This window comes from Myotis davidii, unplaced genomic scaffold, assembly GCF_000327345.1.
Source record: "Myotis davidii unplaced genomic scaffold, ASM32734v1 scaffold448, whole genome shotgun sequence".
Lineage (NCBI taxonomy): Eukaryota > Metazoa > Chordata > Mammalia > Chiroptera > Vespertilionidae > Myotis > Myotis davidii.
In genome coordinates this window covers 3,606,938-3,623,407 of record NW_006383009.1, presented here as the reverse complement: position 1 = coordinate 3,623,407, position 16,470 = coordinate 3,606,938, and the positions used below count along the sequence as shown (strand labels likewise).

The following is a 16,470-nucleotide window of genomic DNA, read 5'->3' as shown; positions in this document are numbered from 1 at the left end:
GGGAAAGGTTCCCCTCTTGGCCTTCCTCAGGTCCTGGGGGTGTTCCTGGTACCTGCCTCACTTCACTCATCAGGAAGAACTCTTCTCATTGGGTGAGCATTTGGGTTTATAGGGTAAATAGAGCCACTAAGATTTCTCTTACAGAGAGATTACTGTCAGATTTTTTTAAATGTCTGCTTCCTGAAAAGTTGGAAGTGGATAGTCAGTGTGTAGACCTGCATATTGACCAAATTTGGAATTCTCATCGAGAGCAGGACCCATCCCTAATATTTAGACTTATTCTTGCTTTTTTGTTACATGCACAAGAGGAAATTGAGACCAAAAGAGGTAAAATGATCTTGCTTAGGGCACTCGGCCAGTTGGGGCAGCTTTGAGCCTGGACTTCTATTCAGTCCTGCCTGCCCTTTGGGCACACTGCCCCCAGCGTCTACCCACCAAGGGACAGAGCGCTGTATCCTGCCCCCACTTCCCCCAGTTTACCTTATTTTAGCTCTTTGTTCACTCTCATTACAAATGTTTGTTTTTGATGTTTGTTAGTCCTCATTGGAGGATATTTTTTCCCATTGATTTTTTTAAAGAGTAGGAGTGGGGAGGGGGAGGGAAACGTCAACGTGAGAGGAAGACATCACTTAGTTGCCTCCCACCCTGACCAGGGTCTGGGATTGAACCTACAACCCAGATACATGCCCTTGACTGGGAATCAAACCTGTGATCCTTTGGTGCATGGGCCGATGCTCTAACCACTGAGAAACACCAGCCAGGGCTCATTTACAAATGTTTTTCCATATATATGAGTGAGGTATTAGTGTTCCTGCTATATACACAGTTGCCAGTCCTGATGAAGCTGCAAGTGGTTACAGTCTATATAACTCCTTGGTCCTCCCGGCTGTCCATGTGTGGAGGTTTTGGTGGGAAGGTTCTTGGTTGAAGCACATTCTGGTTTGAGACCGAGTCTTGGCTTCATACACATATAGACTCTGTGGAGAGCCAGTGGTTTTGTTTTGGGTATGTTGACTTTTAGAAAAATAAGGTGGGGGTTATTGTGGTGGTGGACTCTCCTGATGTGCTCTTTTGGAGCTGAGCTCTGTGTCACCCAGGAGCCTCTGCTGCCGGGTCCGAGTTGAGCGTTCCTGGGAGCATGGTGCCCTCTGCTGGAGTGTGAACAAAGCATGGTCACAGCTCACTTTCCAAGTGCCCAGAGCTACCTACGGACACCCCTTTCATAAGTTACATTCCTGAAACTGAAGGCCATAGGAGTGACCAGGTTGCCTTCGGGGTGTTGGGCTCACTTGGCACCCCGCAGAGCACTTGCTCCCCACTTGGAAGGGGCTTTGCTGCAGTCTGCGTTATCTCTCAGTGTCTCGACAGTACCCCAGCTCCTTTCTGCATTCACAGGACCAGGAAACCTCAACAGTTAACTGATTGGATTTTGTTAGTAGGAACGTTGGGCTTGAGTATGTTTTTAATGAAAAACTTTAAAACGTTGTAAGAGGAAAAAATTTTACATTCTGCCAAATTAAAACCAGAGAGCGATCTTCCAGCTTTAACTGTTCATTTTTACTTTTTAGTTACTGTGGAATACATGATCCTGCTTGCGTGGTTTACTGTAATACCAGCAAGAAGTGGTTCTGTAACGGACGTGGAAATACTTCTGGCAGGTAGGTATCAGACTGCCATGTGTCTTTAATCAGACTGTGCTCAGATTTGTGTGTAAATTATGGAAATGCTAAAGCGAAGCACAATATAAAATCATGCTAACAAACCTGGGTTTTTTTCCTTCTCTGTGACGGGTTTAACTTGAAACAGATGGTGCTGTGTGAATGCCTTAATGTATTTACCCTTGATTTATTCTCTCATTCTTTTTATTATGCCAGTATGGTTGGCTTAATTCTCATTCCTAGTTTTTATTTATATTTTCATTAAGGGGTGCCCGGGGAGGATGTTCCCAAGACAGGAACGGGCATCCGTGAGAGCCACTTCCTGAGAAGGCTCCCTCAGGCCTGAACTCATCGAGTAGTTTAGAGGCTAACACGGGCCAGATCCTGAATCATCAGATTAAATTAAGTTCATCTGACCAGCGGTGGCTCTGGACTCCCTCCTGATCACCAGCACTTGTGACTGAGCCCTTGCTTGTGTTTGGTATTGGGGTGAGAGCAGTGTGGTGGTGGTGCTTAGGTTGTAGGGAGAGTCGGTCTATCTAGCTCAAGTGTTGGACTCCTTGGCCCCTGCCTCGGGTTCATTACATGGCCACAAGGAGCAGAGCAGGGTCTCAGTGGGCCAGGGCTCCAGGTCTCCAGCAAGGAAACAGCATCTTCTGAGGTTCATGTTTTGGAGAAGTAGAGGCAAAAATCTACAGGCAGGTTTATGTGCACAGAGCCCCATCCACCCTTCCTGTGCCTTCAGGAGCCGTGGGCCAGGCCTTACCATCATGCTGCCTAAGGACACAGAGTGATTGGATCTTGGGTCATCTCACAGTTAGTATGCAGATTGTGGGGTTCTGAGCAAGGCAAGAAAGAGGGCTAATGTTTTTAAAACACTTAAAAGGAAAAGCATCTCCAGGGTGACCACAAGAGATTCTAGTCCTATTTTCAGGATGTTCTGGACAATTTGTGTTACCATGTTTGCATTAGTTTCTCTCCTGCAGGGAAAGCAATTAAATAAAACTTGTCTTAGTTGGCAGCCCTAGCTTCTGGTCAGCTGTTAAGATCAGGGAAGTGAGGGAAGGGCCTCCATGAGAAAACGGGCTCAGTCAACCAGCATCACATGCTCTTTACAAGGCTTGAGTGAAAGCTGACGGGGTGCCTGTTGCCACTGTAGCGGGGGTGAAGTGGATACAGATGGTATAAGAGGAAACCACTGGTTCTGGTAACATGCCCAGTGGTGGTGGCTCCAGAGAGGAGTGGGGGATTAGGGGGGTGCTGAGAATGGTGATGGTTGGTTAGATTATCTGATATAATAGACTTTGTGGGGCCACAGAGGGTTCTAGCCTAACCTTGTGACAGGAAGAGCTTACTGATGTGAAGAGAGGGCTGCCCGAGTAATGTTCCACAAATCTACAGAGAGCCTGAGGCAGGGCCTGTACCATCCGTGAGCCCCAGTGAGGCTGGCTTGGCACAGTCCATGAATTAGGTGAGCTGTAGCCTGGAAATGAGAACAGTGAGAACTGGCCACACCGAGACAGCAGGATTCCAGAGGGTTTCATTGCTGGCCCTTGTGCTTCCTGAGAGTAGCCTTGAGCCCCCTACTTGATACTTTTTATTGTTTTAATACGCTTGCTTATCAAGTTTCCTGGCCTGCAGCATATTAGGAGTCGGTTGTTCCTGGCAGCCAGCACAGAGGTCACTTCCTCGGGGCTTCTATAGGCAGCCCTGTGCCAGAGAAGTGACTTTGAAAGAAGCATCAGAGAAGCTACAAGGAGCAAGAGGAGTTGGGAAAGGGGCAGCGGCTGTAGATTCAGTGAGGCCCAATAGTTGGATTTAAGAAAGCAGGAACTGGAGGGGGTGGGAGGTGAGAGGCAGAAACTGTGAAATGTGTTAGGAAAGTTCTCCTTAAAAGTGGTTCAAGGCGGATTTGTGCTCAATGGGGAGCCAGTTCAGGGGCCGCTAATCTCCTGGGACACCAGATGGATGAGGTGTGACCAACCCTGCTAATGGACCGTGAATGGTACCGGAACTTTTAACAGGGATTCAAGAATTGGAAGTGGTGAAAAGCCAAACTTTTGAGTGTTAACTATTTATCATTTCCTGATTTAAGCCACATTGTAAATCACCTTGTGAGGGCAAAATGCAAAGAGGTGACTCTGCACAAGGATGGGCCCCTTGGTGAGACAGTCCTGGAGTGTTACAACTGTGGCTGCCGCAACGTCTTCCTGCTTGGCTTCATCCCTGCCAAGGCTGACTCAGTGGTGGTGCTGTTGTGCAGGTGAGGGCTCCCCGATTTCCCCGGGGGCCAGCTCTGACTCAGTGGAACTTTAAAATGGTTTCTGTTGACTGGCTAGATCTTCGGATGTTCGGGGGTGGGGGCTTGTTGGAGAGCTAGGACTGTCAAGTAACTCTGCGGGTGTGTTCTGGTTAAATCGTAAAAATGATTCTGTAAAACCAAAGTCTGTTTTGAGTTTTAAGAGTTCAGAGCTCAAGTGTGTGGGGAGATGCAATTTACTACTAATAATTTAAAGGTAATGTGATCACATAATGAAAGATAGGGACTGCCACCTTGGGGTGAAAGGTAAGTCTTGGGGTGAAGGTCATCTTCATCTGGGTTCTTCTCTCCTCGGGGCTTCTGTAGGCAGCCCTGTGCCAGTCAGAGCAGCCTCAAGGACATCAACTGGGACAGCTCGCAGTGGCAGCCCCTGATCCAAGATCGCTGCTTCCTCTCCTGGCTGGTTAAGATCCCTTCAGAGCAGGAGCAGCTTCGGGCCCGGCAGATTACAGCCCAGCAGATCAACAAGTTGGAGGAGCTTTGGAAGGTGAGGCCTATTGAGAATGCAGTCTTCCTCAGCACTAGTTTCCTGTAGACTTGGGCCAGGGAAAGGGGTGCTGTCTTCGTAAACAGGACATTCTGGAAGGATTCTGGAGCTTCTACCAGGAGGAGTCCTGACAGGAACTGGCCCTGGGCAGCTATGGGTGGGCATGTCCAGAGGAGCCTGGGCCTTAGTAGATAGGACTGTGAGTGCATTTTATTTTTTGTTTGTGTGTTTCCATCTTTGTTTGTTTGTTTTTAAAATCTTTTTGTTGAGAGTATTACAGGTGTCCCCCATTGCTCCCCTCCACCTAGTTCCATTCCTCCCTAGGCCTTCACCACCCTACTGTCTGTGTTCATAGGTAAGATCTTTGGTTAATCTCTTCCTGCTCCCCCTTCCCCATGCTTCCATAACTCTGATTCTATTTTATTCACCAGTTTATTTTGTTCATAGATTTCTTGTTTGTTTATTTTGATTTTTAAATTCAATTATTGATAGATACGTATTTGTTGCCATTTTATTGTTCATATTTTTTGTCTCTTCCTCTTCTTGAAGAATACCCTTCAACATTTCATGTAATACTGGTTTGGTGGTGATGAACTCCTTTAGCTTTTTTCTTGTTTGTGAAGCTCTTTATCTGATCTTTAATTCTAAATGAGAGCTTTGCTGGGTAGAGTAATCTTGGTTGTAGAACCTTACTATTCATCACTTTGAATATTTCTTGCCACTCCCTTTTGGCCTGCAAAGTCTGTTGAGAAATAAGCTGACAGTCATATGGGTAATCCCTTATAGATAACTAACTGTTTTTCTCTTTCTGCTTTTAAGATTATCTCTTTGTCTTTAACCCTTGGCATTTTAATTATGATGTCTTAGTATGGGCCTCTTTGGGTTCCTCTTGTTTGGGACTCTGTACTTCCTGGACTTGTAAGTCTATTTCTTTCACCAGGTAAGGGAAGTTTTTTGTCATTTTTCAAATAGGTTTTCAATATCTTGCTCTCTCTCCTCTCCTTCTGGCACCCCCATAATGTGAATGTATGCTTGAAGTTGTCCCAAAGGCTCCTTACACTATCTTCATATTTTTTTTCTTTTGCTCTTCAGCTTGAGTGTTTGTTTGTTGGTTTTTAAATATATTTTTATTGATTTCAGAGAGGAAGGGAGAGGGAGAGAGAGATAGAAACATCAATGATGAGAGAGAATCATTGATAGGCTGCCTCCTGCTTGCCCCCTACTGGGGATTGAGCCAGCAACCTGAGCATGTGCCCTTGACCAGAATCAAACAGGGACCTTTCAGTCTGCTGGCTTATGCTCTATCCACTGAGCCAAACTGGGTGTTTTTTACTTCCTCATATTCCAAATTGTTGATTTGATTCTTGGAATCTTCTACTCAATTGTTGAATCCCTGTAAAGTATTCTTTATTTCAGTTAGTGTATGCTTAATTTCTGACTGGTCCTTTTTCATGTCTTTGACATTCACACTAAGATCCTTGAAAGTCTCATGAAGATCCTGAGTAACCTTATAATCATGATTTTGAACTCTGTATCCAGTAGTTTGCTCCTATTTCTTTGATTTGTGACATATTTCTTTGTCACCACATTTTGACTGCTTCCCTGTGTTTGTTTCTGTGTATTAGGTAGAGCTGCTATGTCTCCTGGAATTGGTAGAATAAAAATAGCCTTATGTAGTAGATGTCCTGTAGGGCCCAGTGGCTCAGCCTCCCCTGTCACCTGAGCTGGGCACTCTAGGTGTGCCCCTGTGTGGGCTGTGTGCACAGTCTTGTAATTGAGCCTTGATTGCTATTGGTATCACTAGGAGGAGTTGACCTCCAGGCCAATTGGCTGTGAGGACCAGCTGCGACTACAGTGGGAAAGCTACTGTGCAGGAAACACCCCTATGGTGCAGGTCTTGCTTCAGTGGGGCTTTGCTGCTCACTGAGTCTGCCTCTTGCGGATGTGTAGAGTTATAATCTGTAATGGTCTAAAGCTGTCCACTGGGTGCACTGGCTCCAGGGCCTCCAGAGAGGTGCAGTCAGCCACTGCCTGGGGCCACCTGCAGGAGCTACAGAGAGATCTGCAGGGGGGCTGTTTGACTGGGCTTGGAGGTGCCCAGGGACGGCCCAGCTGTGAAGCAACATAGACTGATGCGAATGCCCGGTCTTGGGCCTTTTGTTCATAGGTTTGGGGCACACTGCCACCAGCTGCAGCTTGTTTGGGAGATTTTAGCAAAGTCTGAAGTCTGAACCAGGACAGGCCATTCATATGGAAAAGTTGCTGCAAACAGCTTGGGTGGGGCTGCAAATTGGATGGGGCTGGGTTTCAAGGAATCCCCAGAGTGGAGCAAACAGTATGCTCCAGGTGGATGGAAACTCAAATATGGCTGCCAGCCAGCTCTGCGATGTAGGAGGCTCCAGCACAGGAACAATGACCCTTGTGATACCCCTGTCTGGGAGAAAGCCACCTCTGAGTTCTGCCCTGATGCCAGACAATCCTGTTCCTCCCCATATATGTCTGGGTCCCCCAAAGCCACCTGGTACTGGGAATCGGAGTAAGTTCGTGCTCTGGCCCTTTAAATGGAACACCTGGATCTCCAGCAGCCTCTTGTCATTCAGCCACAATCCCTGCTGATGTTTACAGCCCGTAGTTACAGGGACTTCTCTTCCCTGCTCTAGAACTCTGGGCTGGGGATCTGGTGTGGGTTTGGGACCCCTTGTTCCTCACAGGTGGCCTCCGCAGAGATGCTCTCCCTCCCAATTAAAAAAAAAGGCACACATGAGTGTTAGAACAGCCTGTTCCCGGCCTCCGCCCCTCCTACCAGTCTCTGTGCTTTCTTCTTTACTTCTCTAGTTGTAGAACTTCTGTTCAGCCAACTTTCAGGCAGTTCTGAATGATGTCTGTATTTTAGTTGTAATTTTGATGTGGTTGTGGGAGGCAGCAAATATAGGTGTTTACCTATGTTGCCATCTTGGTTCCCTCCCCTGTGAGTGTGTTTCAAAACTTTGCTGGGACTTAGATGTATCTGAGCCAGGGAAGTACCAAACTGTGGTGAGTGTGCAGTGGGAAAGGGGTCAGAGACCCTCAACCCAGTAGTTGAAGGAGAGAGAGGCCTTCCTTTGGTTTTGTGGCAGGGCACCTGCTCTGCCTGCATAGCCACTTCTCTAGGGAAGCCCTTCTCTGATTTTATGTTTAGATTTTGCTATAAAGTTTTAATAACAAGTATAGAAATTTTAATTAGGCACCCGTATAACCAGAAATCTTAAATGTAAATTTGTCTTTACTTTGAGTGCAAGTTAAAATATTTTTCAGGCCCTGGCCAGTGTGGCTCAGTTGGTTGAGCATCGTCTCATGCACCAAGAGGTCACTGATTCGATTCCTAGTTAGGGCACATGCCTGGTTTTGGGCTCAATCCCCAGTAGGGGACGTGCAGGTGGCAGCTGATTGATGTTTCTCTCTCACTGATGTCTCTCTCTCTCTCTCCACCCCCCCTTCCTCTCCCTCTCGCTTCCTCTCTCTCTAAAATCAATTAAACATATTTTTAAAAGATTGTTTTTCAGACCTCGTCTAGCAAGGTGTCTTTTCACTTCCATTTTCAAATTACCACAATTTTTTCACTGTTCCTATTTATATTTCAGCAGCCCAGATACTGTTCTGTCCCTGCCAGGGAAGAATGTGTAGCCCTATTGGTGCCATGTAGGGTCAGGAGGAAATGGGGAGGGAAGGCTCCTCCTCTGCTCACACAGCCAGAGGAGCTGGAGGTCTTTCTGGCAGCCTGGGAGAAGTGCTGTCCCTCCCAGTTCAGGGCCAGATGGTTGTGGAGGACGCAGCCATTTGATGGTGTAGGTATGTCAGCTGTGCTCCTCGAGCATCATCACCAAGACTTACCCCTATTGGTGTAACCTTGTTAGGGACTGTTAGGAACAGCAGCTGAGGTGTGACCATGGCCTGTGCAGGCATCCAACTCCCTATGCCATGTGAACTTCCTGATAGGAGGGCTTTCCCACAGGGTTGACACCACTGACTGCTGGCACCCTTCTCAGCATCAGCCCAGCATTGGCTTGTCCTGAGAAGTGATGGGTGTTTCCCCATCTCTCTGGTGACTGGTGAGCTTCCATGTAGTTAATTTCATACATGGGTGAAACTGGGGACAAACTCGGTATGGGTCTTGTCTTCTAGGAGAACCCTTCTGCCACCTTGGAGGACCTGGAGAAGCCCGGAGTGGATGAGGAGCCGCAGCATGTCCTCCTGCGGTATGAGGATGCCTACCAGTACCAGAACATATTTGGGCCTCTGGTCAAGCTGGAGGCTGACTATGACAAGAAACTGAAAGAGTCACAGGTGATGTGGTGTGTGCAGGAGGGTGTGGTTGTTGTAACACATCTCTCCTGAGACTGTTAGGATGGTTTTGCTTGCAGGCTGCCAACATTATCATGGGCCTCGGCCCAGTGCCTAGAGAGACGGAGCCATGGATCGAGGGCAGAGGCTCTGTCACTAGGAGCTAGACACTAGCCTGATTTTAAACCCAACAAAAGTCCCTCACAGTCGGGTTCACAGTCTTTGCCCATTGCCACGAGCGTCAGATCCAAGGAGCTGCGGTCTGCAGAGGGCACTCTGCGCTAGTCCCACGAAGAGCGTGTCTAGGAAGTAAGAGCCGCGGGGCTCCTGGGCCGTGTCCTCAGCTGCTGGCTTCCTTCTCTTCTTCTGAGGACCTTGAGAGCAGACGTCGAACGGGGGATCCTGGTTTTCTTCTGCGGGTTCTTAGGTCCTAATGACTTCTCTCCCAGGGGTACCCTTGTTGGTGTTTCAGGCTGTTGGATGCTGCTTGATGCACCCCAGCATCATGGCTCATGGAGTTGCCGTAGGGCACATGCCTATGGATACCCAGACACAGGAGTCCAGGCCATGTCTGTGTCACAGGCTAACAGGGCTCTTATTTTTCATGTGCTCAGACTCAAGATAACATCACGGTCAGGTGGGACCTGGGCCTTAACAAGAAGAGAATCGCCTACTTCACTTTACCCAAGACTGACTCTGGTAATGAGGATTTAGTCATAATTTGGTTAAGAGGTGATTTTAAGTTTTAAAATATTTGTGACCATAAATAGCATAATTCCTAGTTTGCCCTTGTAAAGTATCCCTTAATTTGAACTCTCCCATGGTAGCCTAGGCACATGTTGAAAACGCTTTTTGCTCTCTTTTTCCTGGAAGACATGCGGCTCATGCAAGGGGATGAGATATGCCTGCGGTACAAAGGGGACCTGGCGCCCCTGTGGAAAGGGATCGGCCACGTCATCAAGGTCCCTGATAGTATCCTTTGTGTGAAGAAGAGCTAGCACGGGGGATCTGTGTGTTGGTCACTGTGGAGACCAGTCCTGGGGCCTTGGGTGGAGAGTATGGCCATGGCTGGAGAGACCCCTTAGAGTCAAGTTTGTTTCAAGCCACTGAACCCTTCATTTGGACTCTGAGAGCACACATTTATAACTAGTAGAAGCAATGCTTTACCTGGAGCCAAGATGCTTTGAGATGTTCACCTCATCTCTGAAGCTCACAGTCAGAACCTGGATTCTACATGTGGCCAGTCCATCCTGGCATCCTGGATGACACCAAAGGTCCACGGGGCAGTTTGGGTGGGGGTAGTTGCAGGGGACCGGGGCACTGGACAGAACCTGTCAGAACATGGGGCTCACTGGCTGTGTTGTTAACTTTTGGCCCAATGGGAGAGAAGTGTCTCCTCAGTAACCAAATAAGAGCTCCTCAGAAAAGTAAACCCAGCTTATGACAAAGATGAACCTTAACTCAGCTTTGCAGATTATGGCGATGAGATTGCCATTGAGCTGCGGAGCAGTGTGGGTGCACCTGTGGAGGTGACACACAACTTTCAGGTGGATTTCGTGTGGAAATCCACCTCATTTGACAGGTGCGTCTGCCTCCAGCTCTAAATGATTCTCCATTCCTGGGGGTGGGCTTACCACCAGCCTACATGAGCACGTAGCCAACCTGTTACTTTGCCACAGGATGCAGAGTGCACTGAAAACTTTTGCTGTCGATGAAACCTCTGTATCAGGCTATATCTACCATAAACTGCTTGGCCACGAGGTGGAGGACGTCATCATCAAGTGCCAGCTGCCCAAGCGCTTCACTGCACAGGGGCTGCCCGACCTCAACCACTCTCAGGTTCTTATCATCCTGGAGATGGCTGGGGCCTGACCTGAAGAGCTGCTGGGGGCGGGGGTGGGCCGAGGGCATCTGTACCCCCTAATGGCCACTTGTATCTGAAGGTTTATGCTGTGAAGACTGTGCTGCAAAGGCCGCTGAGCCTGATCCAGGGACCACCAGGAACAGGGAAGACAGTGACCTCCGCCACCATTGTCTACCACCTGGCACGGCAGGGCAATGGGTAGGGATCAGCAGACCTGACTGCAGGAATGTCTTGGGAGGGTTATCTGCTCACTGTGTTTCACATTGTTTGTATTAGATCAGGCCTCTGGTTGCTTTTAACAAGACAGCCTGCAGTCTGTTGCTCTTCTTTTTTTTTAAAGATTTTTTAGAGAGATGGCCAGTTCATGGGTGGGTGTTCAGCCACTAAGCTACACCAGTTGTTTGGCTCTCTCTGAAATTAAAAAACAACAACAACATGAAAAATATATATTTAAAAAGAAAGACATATATACGTGTGTGTATGTATATATATGCTGATTTAGAGAGAGGAAGGAAGAAAGAGATAGAAACATCAATGATGAGAGAGAATCATTGATCAGCTGTCTCCTACATGTCCCCCAATGGGGACTGAGCCTTGAACCTGGGCATGTGTCCTGATCAGGAATCGAACCAGCAACCTTCTAGTACACAGAACAACACCCAGCCAACTGAGCTACGTTGGCCAGGGCAAGCCTGCTGCTCTTAAGGGCAGCTCTGGTCCGTTCACCCAGGTGGTGCTGTGCTGTGTGTGCCTCAGCTCGGACAGTCTTCACCATGAGATGGGGAGGGGTGAGGAGGCAGGTCTGTTGTTAGTGATACTTTGCATGAGTAGCGTAAAAACTGGTTGGGGACAGGGAGTCCTGGCCTGGCTGGGCTTTTAGCTCCTGCATTGTGCCATCCTGGCTTTAGTCTTTTTTTTTTTTAATAATCTCAGGAATGGAGATGGGGAGAGAGATAGAAACATCAATGATGAGAGAGAATCATTGATCGGCTGCCTCCTGCATGCCCCCTACTGGGGATCAAGCCCGCAACCGGGCATGTGCCCTTGATCAGAATTGAAGCTGGGACCCTTCAGTCAGCAGACTGATGCTCTATCCACTGAGCCAAACCAGCTGGGGCTCCTGGCTTTTAGTCTTGGATTTGTCTGCACTGCTTGTGATTCAAAACAACAGTCTTAGGTTGTTTTGCATTTCATTAATCTCCTCTGGGCAAGCACTGAGATATTCATTCGCTTTATGTTTAAGGCCTGTGCTCGTCTGTGCTCCAAGTAACATAGCTGTGGATCAGCTGACTGAGAAGATCCACCAGACTGGGCTGAAAGTTGTGCGGCTCTGCGCTAAGAGCCGCGAGGCCATTGACTCCCCAGTGTCATTCCTGGCCCTGCACAACCAGATCAGGAACATGGATAGGTGAGTGTCAGGTACCTGGCTGCAGGTGTGGGGGGTTCTCCTCTGTGTGGCCCTGGTGCAAGTCCTCCATGCCCACTGCTGTGCCTGTGCTTCCAGCATGCCAGAGCTGCAGAAGCTGCAGCAGCTAAAGGACGAGACTGGGGAGCTGTCATCTGCCGATGAGAAGCGGTACCGAGCCCTGAAGCGCACAGCTGAAAGGGAGCTGCTCATGGTGAGGGCCTGGGCCTTAGGGCATACGATGGCACCTTTAGTTAGGTTGTGCCTACTTTTGGAAGAAAGCATAGGTACCCTGAGACCACACAGACATGATTTTTTAGTAGTTTCTACTGCCTGCCAGCCTCCCTGCTGCTGGGAACTTGGGATCTTGGTCTGTACCCTCGGGGTGGGTCTGTTATTTCATGACAAATCAACTGAAAGTGGATCCCAGCCCAGCACCTGTTCCCCGGCTCAGCACTGCTCCCTAGAGGCTGTCTCAAGCACCGAACCGTCTGTGCTGAGAGGTTTTCTCTGGTAAGGCCCCACCACTTAGGACAGTGATGGCGAACCTTTTGAGCTTGGTGTGTCAGCATTTTGAAAAACCCTAACTTAACTCTGGTGCCGTGTCACATATAGAAATATTTTGATATTTGCAACCAAAGTAAAACAAAGACTTACATTTTTGATATTTATTTTATATATTTAAATGCCATTTAACAAAGAAAAATCAACCAGAAAAATGAGTTTGCGTGTCACCTCTGACACGTGTGTCATGGGTTCGCCATCACTGATTTAGGATCTCAAAAGTTTATGTGAGTGCCGTCAGGGAGAGACAGCTTGTTTTTGTGGTTGTCAGGAGGGCAAGGACCAGAGTGGTACCCTGTTCTGTCCTGCCCACCTGCCCTTTGGCGCCTGGAAAACTGTACTGTTGCAGTTGCTCCTGATGCTCACACCCTCTCTTCCCCAGAACGCGGACGTCATCTGCTGCACATGTGTGGGTGCAGGAGACCCCAGGCTGGCCAAGATGCAGTTCCGCTCCATTCTTATCGACGAGAGCACCCAGGCCACGGAGCCGGAGTGTATGGTCCCTGTGGTCCTTGGAGCCAAGCAGGTGAGCCAACCCCTTTCATGGTGTTCTTGTTTGAAAACTGGTGTGCCTTCTCTCCTGTTCATTTCTGTATCATTCTTAATGCCGGAGGCTGTGTGTGTTTTTTAATGTCCTGTGAGGCTGGGTTCTTTTGTTTTTTTTGTTTTTAAACATCCTGTGACACCCTGGCAGAGCTTAGGGATGCATGGTGAGCCCTTTAAGGAGTCTTTGAGAGCATCTCTGTGTGTGTCCTGAAGGAATGTCTGAGTGTGTTTCATGTCTGTGGTGGGCAGTTTCCCATGCCCAGTCAGTGTCTTACCACTGGAATTTGCATGACTGGGTGGTTATGTGGACCCTGGGCCCCTTAGTCTTCTGAGAATGGATGTCCCAGCTGCTTCATGCTTGAACCTCTCACCTGTGTGGGCCTCTCATCACAGCTGATCCTTGTGGGTGACCACTGCCAGCTGGGCCCCGTGGTGATGTGCAAGAAGGCAGCCAAGGCCGGGCTGTCCCAGTCACTGTTCGAGCGACTGGTGGTGCTTGGCATTCGTCCAATCCGCCTGCAAGTCCAGTATCGGATGCACCCTGCACTCAGTGCCTTCCCATCCAACATCTTCTATGAGGGCTCTCTGCAAAACGGTGTCACTGCAGGTAATACTCGGCAGGGGGTCAGTGGGAACATGCGATCGCTTCCTTCCTGAGAGGCTTTATTAGCAACCATTTGTGTGTGAGGGGTGCCTCCAAGAGGTACCATGGTCAGCAGTACAGCATGTCCACTCTGCAGTGTGGATGGCCAGTTCTCAGAGCCCATGTCCTGGGGTCCACAAGATGGGAAGGCAAGACTCCTTTCCGAGTGAAGTTGGCATATGCCCTTTGCTGTGCTGACAGTTGCACTAACGGTTCAAAAGCAGCACTGGGAACCAGCAGGGATTTGAGCAGGAGTCTGGATGGTTCCACCAGACTGCTGTATGTCATCACTGCCACACGCTTATGGCAACTAACACCCTAAGTGCATATCCTTGGGACACTGGTTGGTATGCAGGGTACTTGATGAATGAAGTACTCACTGGTCACTCAGCTGGGGGGTATTCATTTTCCTGAAAACAAAGCAAGTTTATGACTTACGTTTTAAGAAAAAGACTAACAGCCCGGCTGGCGTGGCTCAATGGTTGAGCATTGAACTATGAACCAGGAGGTCAGGGTTCGATTCCCAGTCAGGGCACATGCCCAGGTTGTGGGCTCAGTCTCCAGTAGGGGCCGTGCAGGAGGCAGACAATCAGTGGTTCTCTCTCATTATTGATGTTTCTATGTCTCTCTCCCTCTCCCTTCCTCTTGAAATCAATAAAAGAAATACATTTAAAAAAAGGAAAACACTAACAGTACTTACCACCAGTGATAAAATCTGAGGATTCAACAAAATTAGTATTTTAGAACCCTCATGCCCCCTAGCATGAGCTAAGTGTTCCCAGTGCTGAGTGGTTTTTCTGATGAGATTGAGGTGGTGGCAGTGTCTGAGGGGAGTCAGTAGGTACCTCTCATCCTAACAGCTAGCAAGGGTGTTGCAAAGTCAGTTGGGTCAAAGGCTGTCCTGTGCACAGGGCAGAGAAGAGAGGTTTTCGTCAGAGGCCTACCCGGCCCGGCACCGTCTGTCCAGCTTTGGTGGAGAATTGGGAGAGTCCTACAGTTGTGGGGAAAGCTATAAAATATGTCACCAGTCCTAGCTGATTTGGCTCAGTGGATAGAGTGTCGGCCTGCGGACTGAAGGGTCACAGGTTTGATTCCGGTCAAGGGCACATGCCTGGGTTGCAGGCTTGATCCCCAGTGGCGGGGAAGGGGGCGTGCAAGAGACAGCCAATCTTTGATTCTCTCTCATCATTTCTATCTCCCTCTTCCTTCCTCTCTGAAATCAATAAAATTTTTAGAATTAAATAAAATCAGGATGGATATCTTGGCTGTGGAGGTTTCCCTGAGGAGTGAGGGGCCCAACCCCACTCCAGGCCCCCAGCCAAGGGTTCCAGTACCAGGAAGAGAAGTCCCCACAATTCCTAGTTGTAAAATCAGCAAGAATTGTGGCTGAGTGGCATGGAGACTGCTGGCCCCAGGCAGTTTCTCTTAAAGGGCTCTTCCTCAGGAGTCACTCCTTCAGCTCCAGCACTGGAGCAGCAGCTTGAAAGGAACCTGGGACATTGAAGGAGAAACTAAGCCGCCTAGAATTAAAACAAGATCTGGAGGGGCAGTTTTCCCCCCCGGACAGAAGTGCTGGCAGAGGCTTGTTTCTTTGCCGAGGCCCACCCTCACCCCCATGCCCCGAGCCAGCAGGCAGGGCACCATCGTTAAGTCTCCATCAACCTGGCTCACACTTTTCACCCCACTCTGGTGATTCCCTGAAACCCCACACCTCCCTACTTGCAGTCTCCTCTAAGCTATTTCCAGTGGCTTTTTCATACAACTGGCTTCTCTTGCCTCAGGCTTTGGACTTCTTAAAATTTCTCAAGCAAGTAGCAGCTGGCTTGAGTGTGCCCCATATCTCTCAGTAAGTGGCCCCAGGCTGAGCACTAGCAGCAGCTTTCCTTGATTCAGAGGTTGGCCTCTCCTGGACACCTTCAAGTCCAACACAAGTAGCAGCCATATGCAGATTGCTTTGGCCCCGAGCATGGCATAGGCAGACTTTGTACCTCCCGGGAGGCCCCAGAGCCTGTGTACCTGGTGGTCAGCTTCAGACCATGCCAGTTTACAACCCTACCATACTCAAAGGGGTGGACTCGGTGAGTACCAAAGCCCCACTAAAGCAAGTCCTGCTCCATGGGCTGGCTCCTGTATAGCAGCTCTTCAGCTCTAGTCGCAGCCGATCCTCACAATCAATTGGCCTGGGGGTCAGTCCCTCCCAGGGATGCCGACATCAATCAAGGCATAGCTACAGTAGGACAGTGCACACAGCTCACACAGGGGCACAACTGAGTGTCCAGCTCAGGTGAGTGGAGAGGCTGAGTCACTGGGCCCTACAGGACACCTGCTACTCAAGGCTACTCTACCAAATCTGGGAGACATAGCAGATCTACCTAATATATAGAAACAAACACTGGGAAGCAGCCAAAATACAGAGACAGAATTGTCTCAAATGAAAGAACAGAAGGAGATTCTTCAGAAAAAGAACTAAATGAAATGGAAGCAAGAAAACTACCTGATATAGAGTTCAAAATAATGGCTATAAGATGCTCAAAAAACTTAACTGAGAATTTCTAGAAACTTAGAGCTTGAAGGATCTTTATGAGAACATCAACAACATAAAAAAGGACAGGTCAGAAATGAAATGAATAATTTGCAGTGGAGTAGAGGGTGCCAAGAATAAA

General features: G+C 48.7%; 1 protein-coding gene across 1 annotated transcript in view; it reads left to right on the top strand.

Annotated features, from left to right (window-relative positions):
• Nucleotides 1-16,470, top strand: part of UPF1 (UPF1 regulator of nonsense transcripts homolog (yeast)) — a 42,990-nt gene that overhangs the window by 16,124 nt on the left and 10,396 nt on the right. Inside the window, exons 4-16 of the mRNA XM_006778400.2 lie at nucleotides 1,569-1,658; nucleotides 3,754-3,921; nucleotides 4,285-4,465; nucleotides 8,627-8,788; nucleotides 9,400-9,484; nucleotides 9,659-9,757; nucleotides 10,259-10,367; nucleotides 10,465-10,624; nucleotides 10,729-10,847; nucleotides 11,893-12,057; nucleotides 12,154-12,268; nucleotides 13,001-13,144; nucleotides 13,558-13,771. Coding sequence (XP_006778463.1) covers nucleotides 1,569-1,658; nucleotides 3,754-3,921; nucleotides 4,285-4,465; nucleotides 8,627-8,788; nucleotides 9,400-9,484; nucleotides 9,659-9,757; nucleotides 10,259-10,367; nucleotides 10,465-10,624; nucleotides 10,729-10,847; nucleotides 11,893-12,057; nucleotides 12,154-12,268; nucleotides 13,001-13,144; nucleotides 13,558-13,771 — 1,811 coding nt within the window. The remainder of the gene's footprint in view (nucleotides 1-1,568; nucleotides 1,659-3,753; nucleotides 3,922-4,284; nucleotides 4,466-8,626; nucleotides 8,789-9,399; nucleotides 9,485-9,658; nucleotides 9,758-10,258; nucleotides 10,368-10,464; nucleotides 10,625-10,728; nucleotides 10,848-11,892; nucleotides 12,058-12,153; nucleotides 12,269-13,000; nucleotides 13,145-13,557; nucleotides 13,772-16,470) is intronic.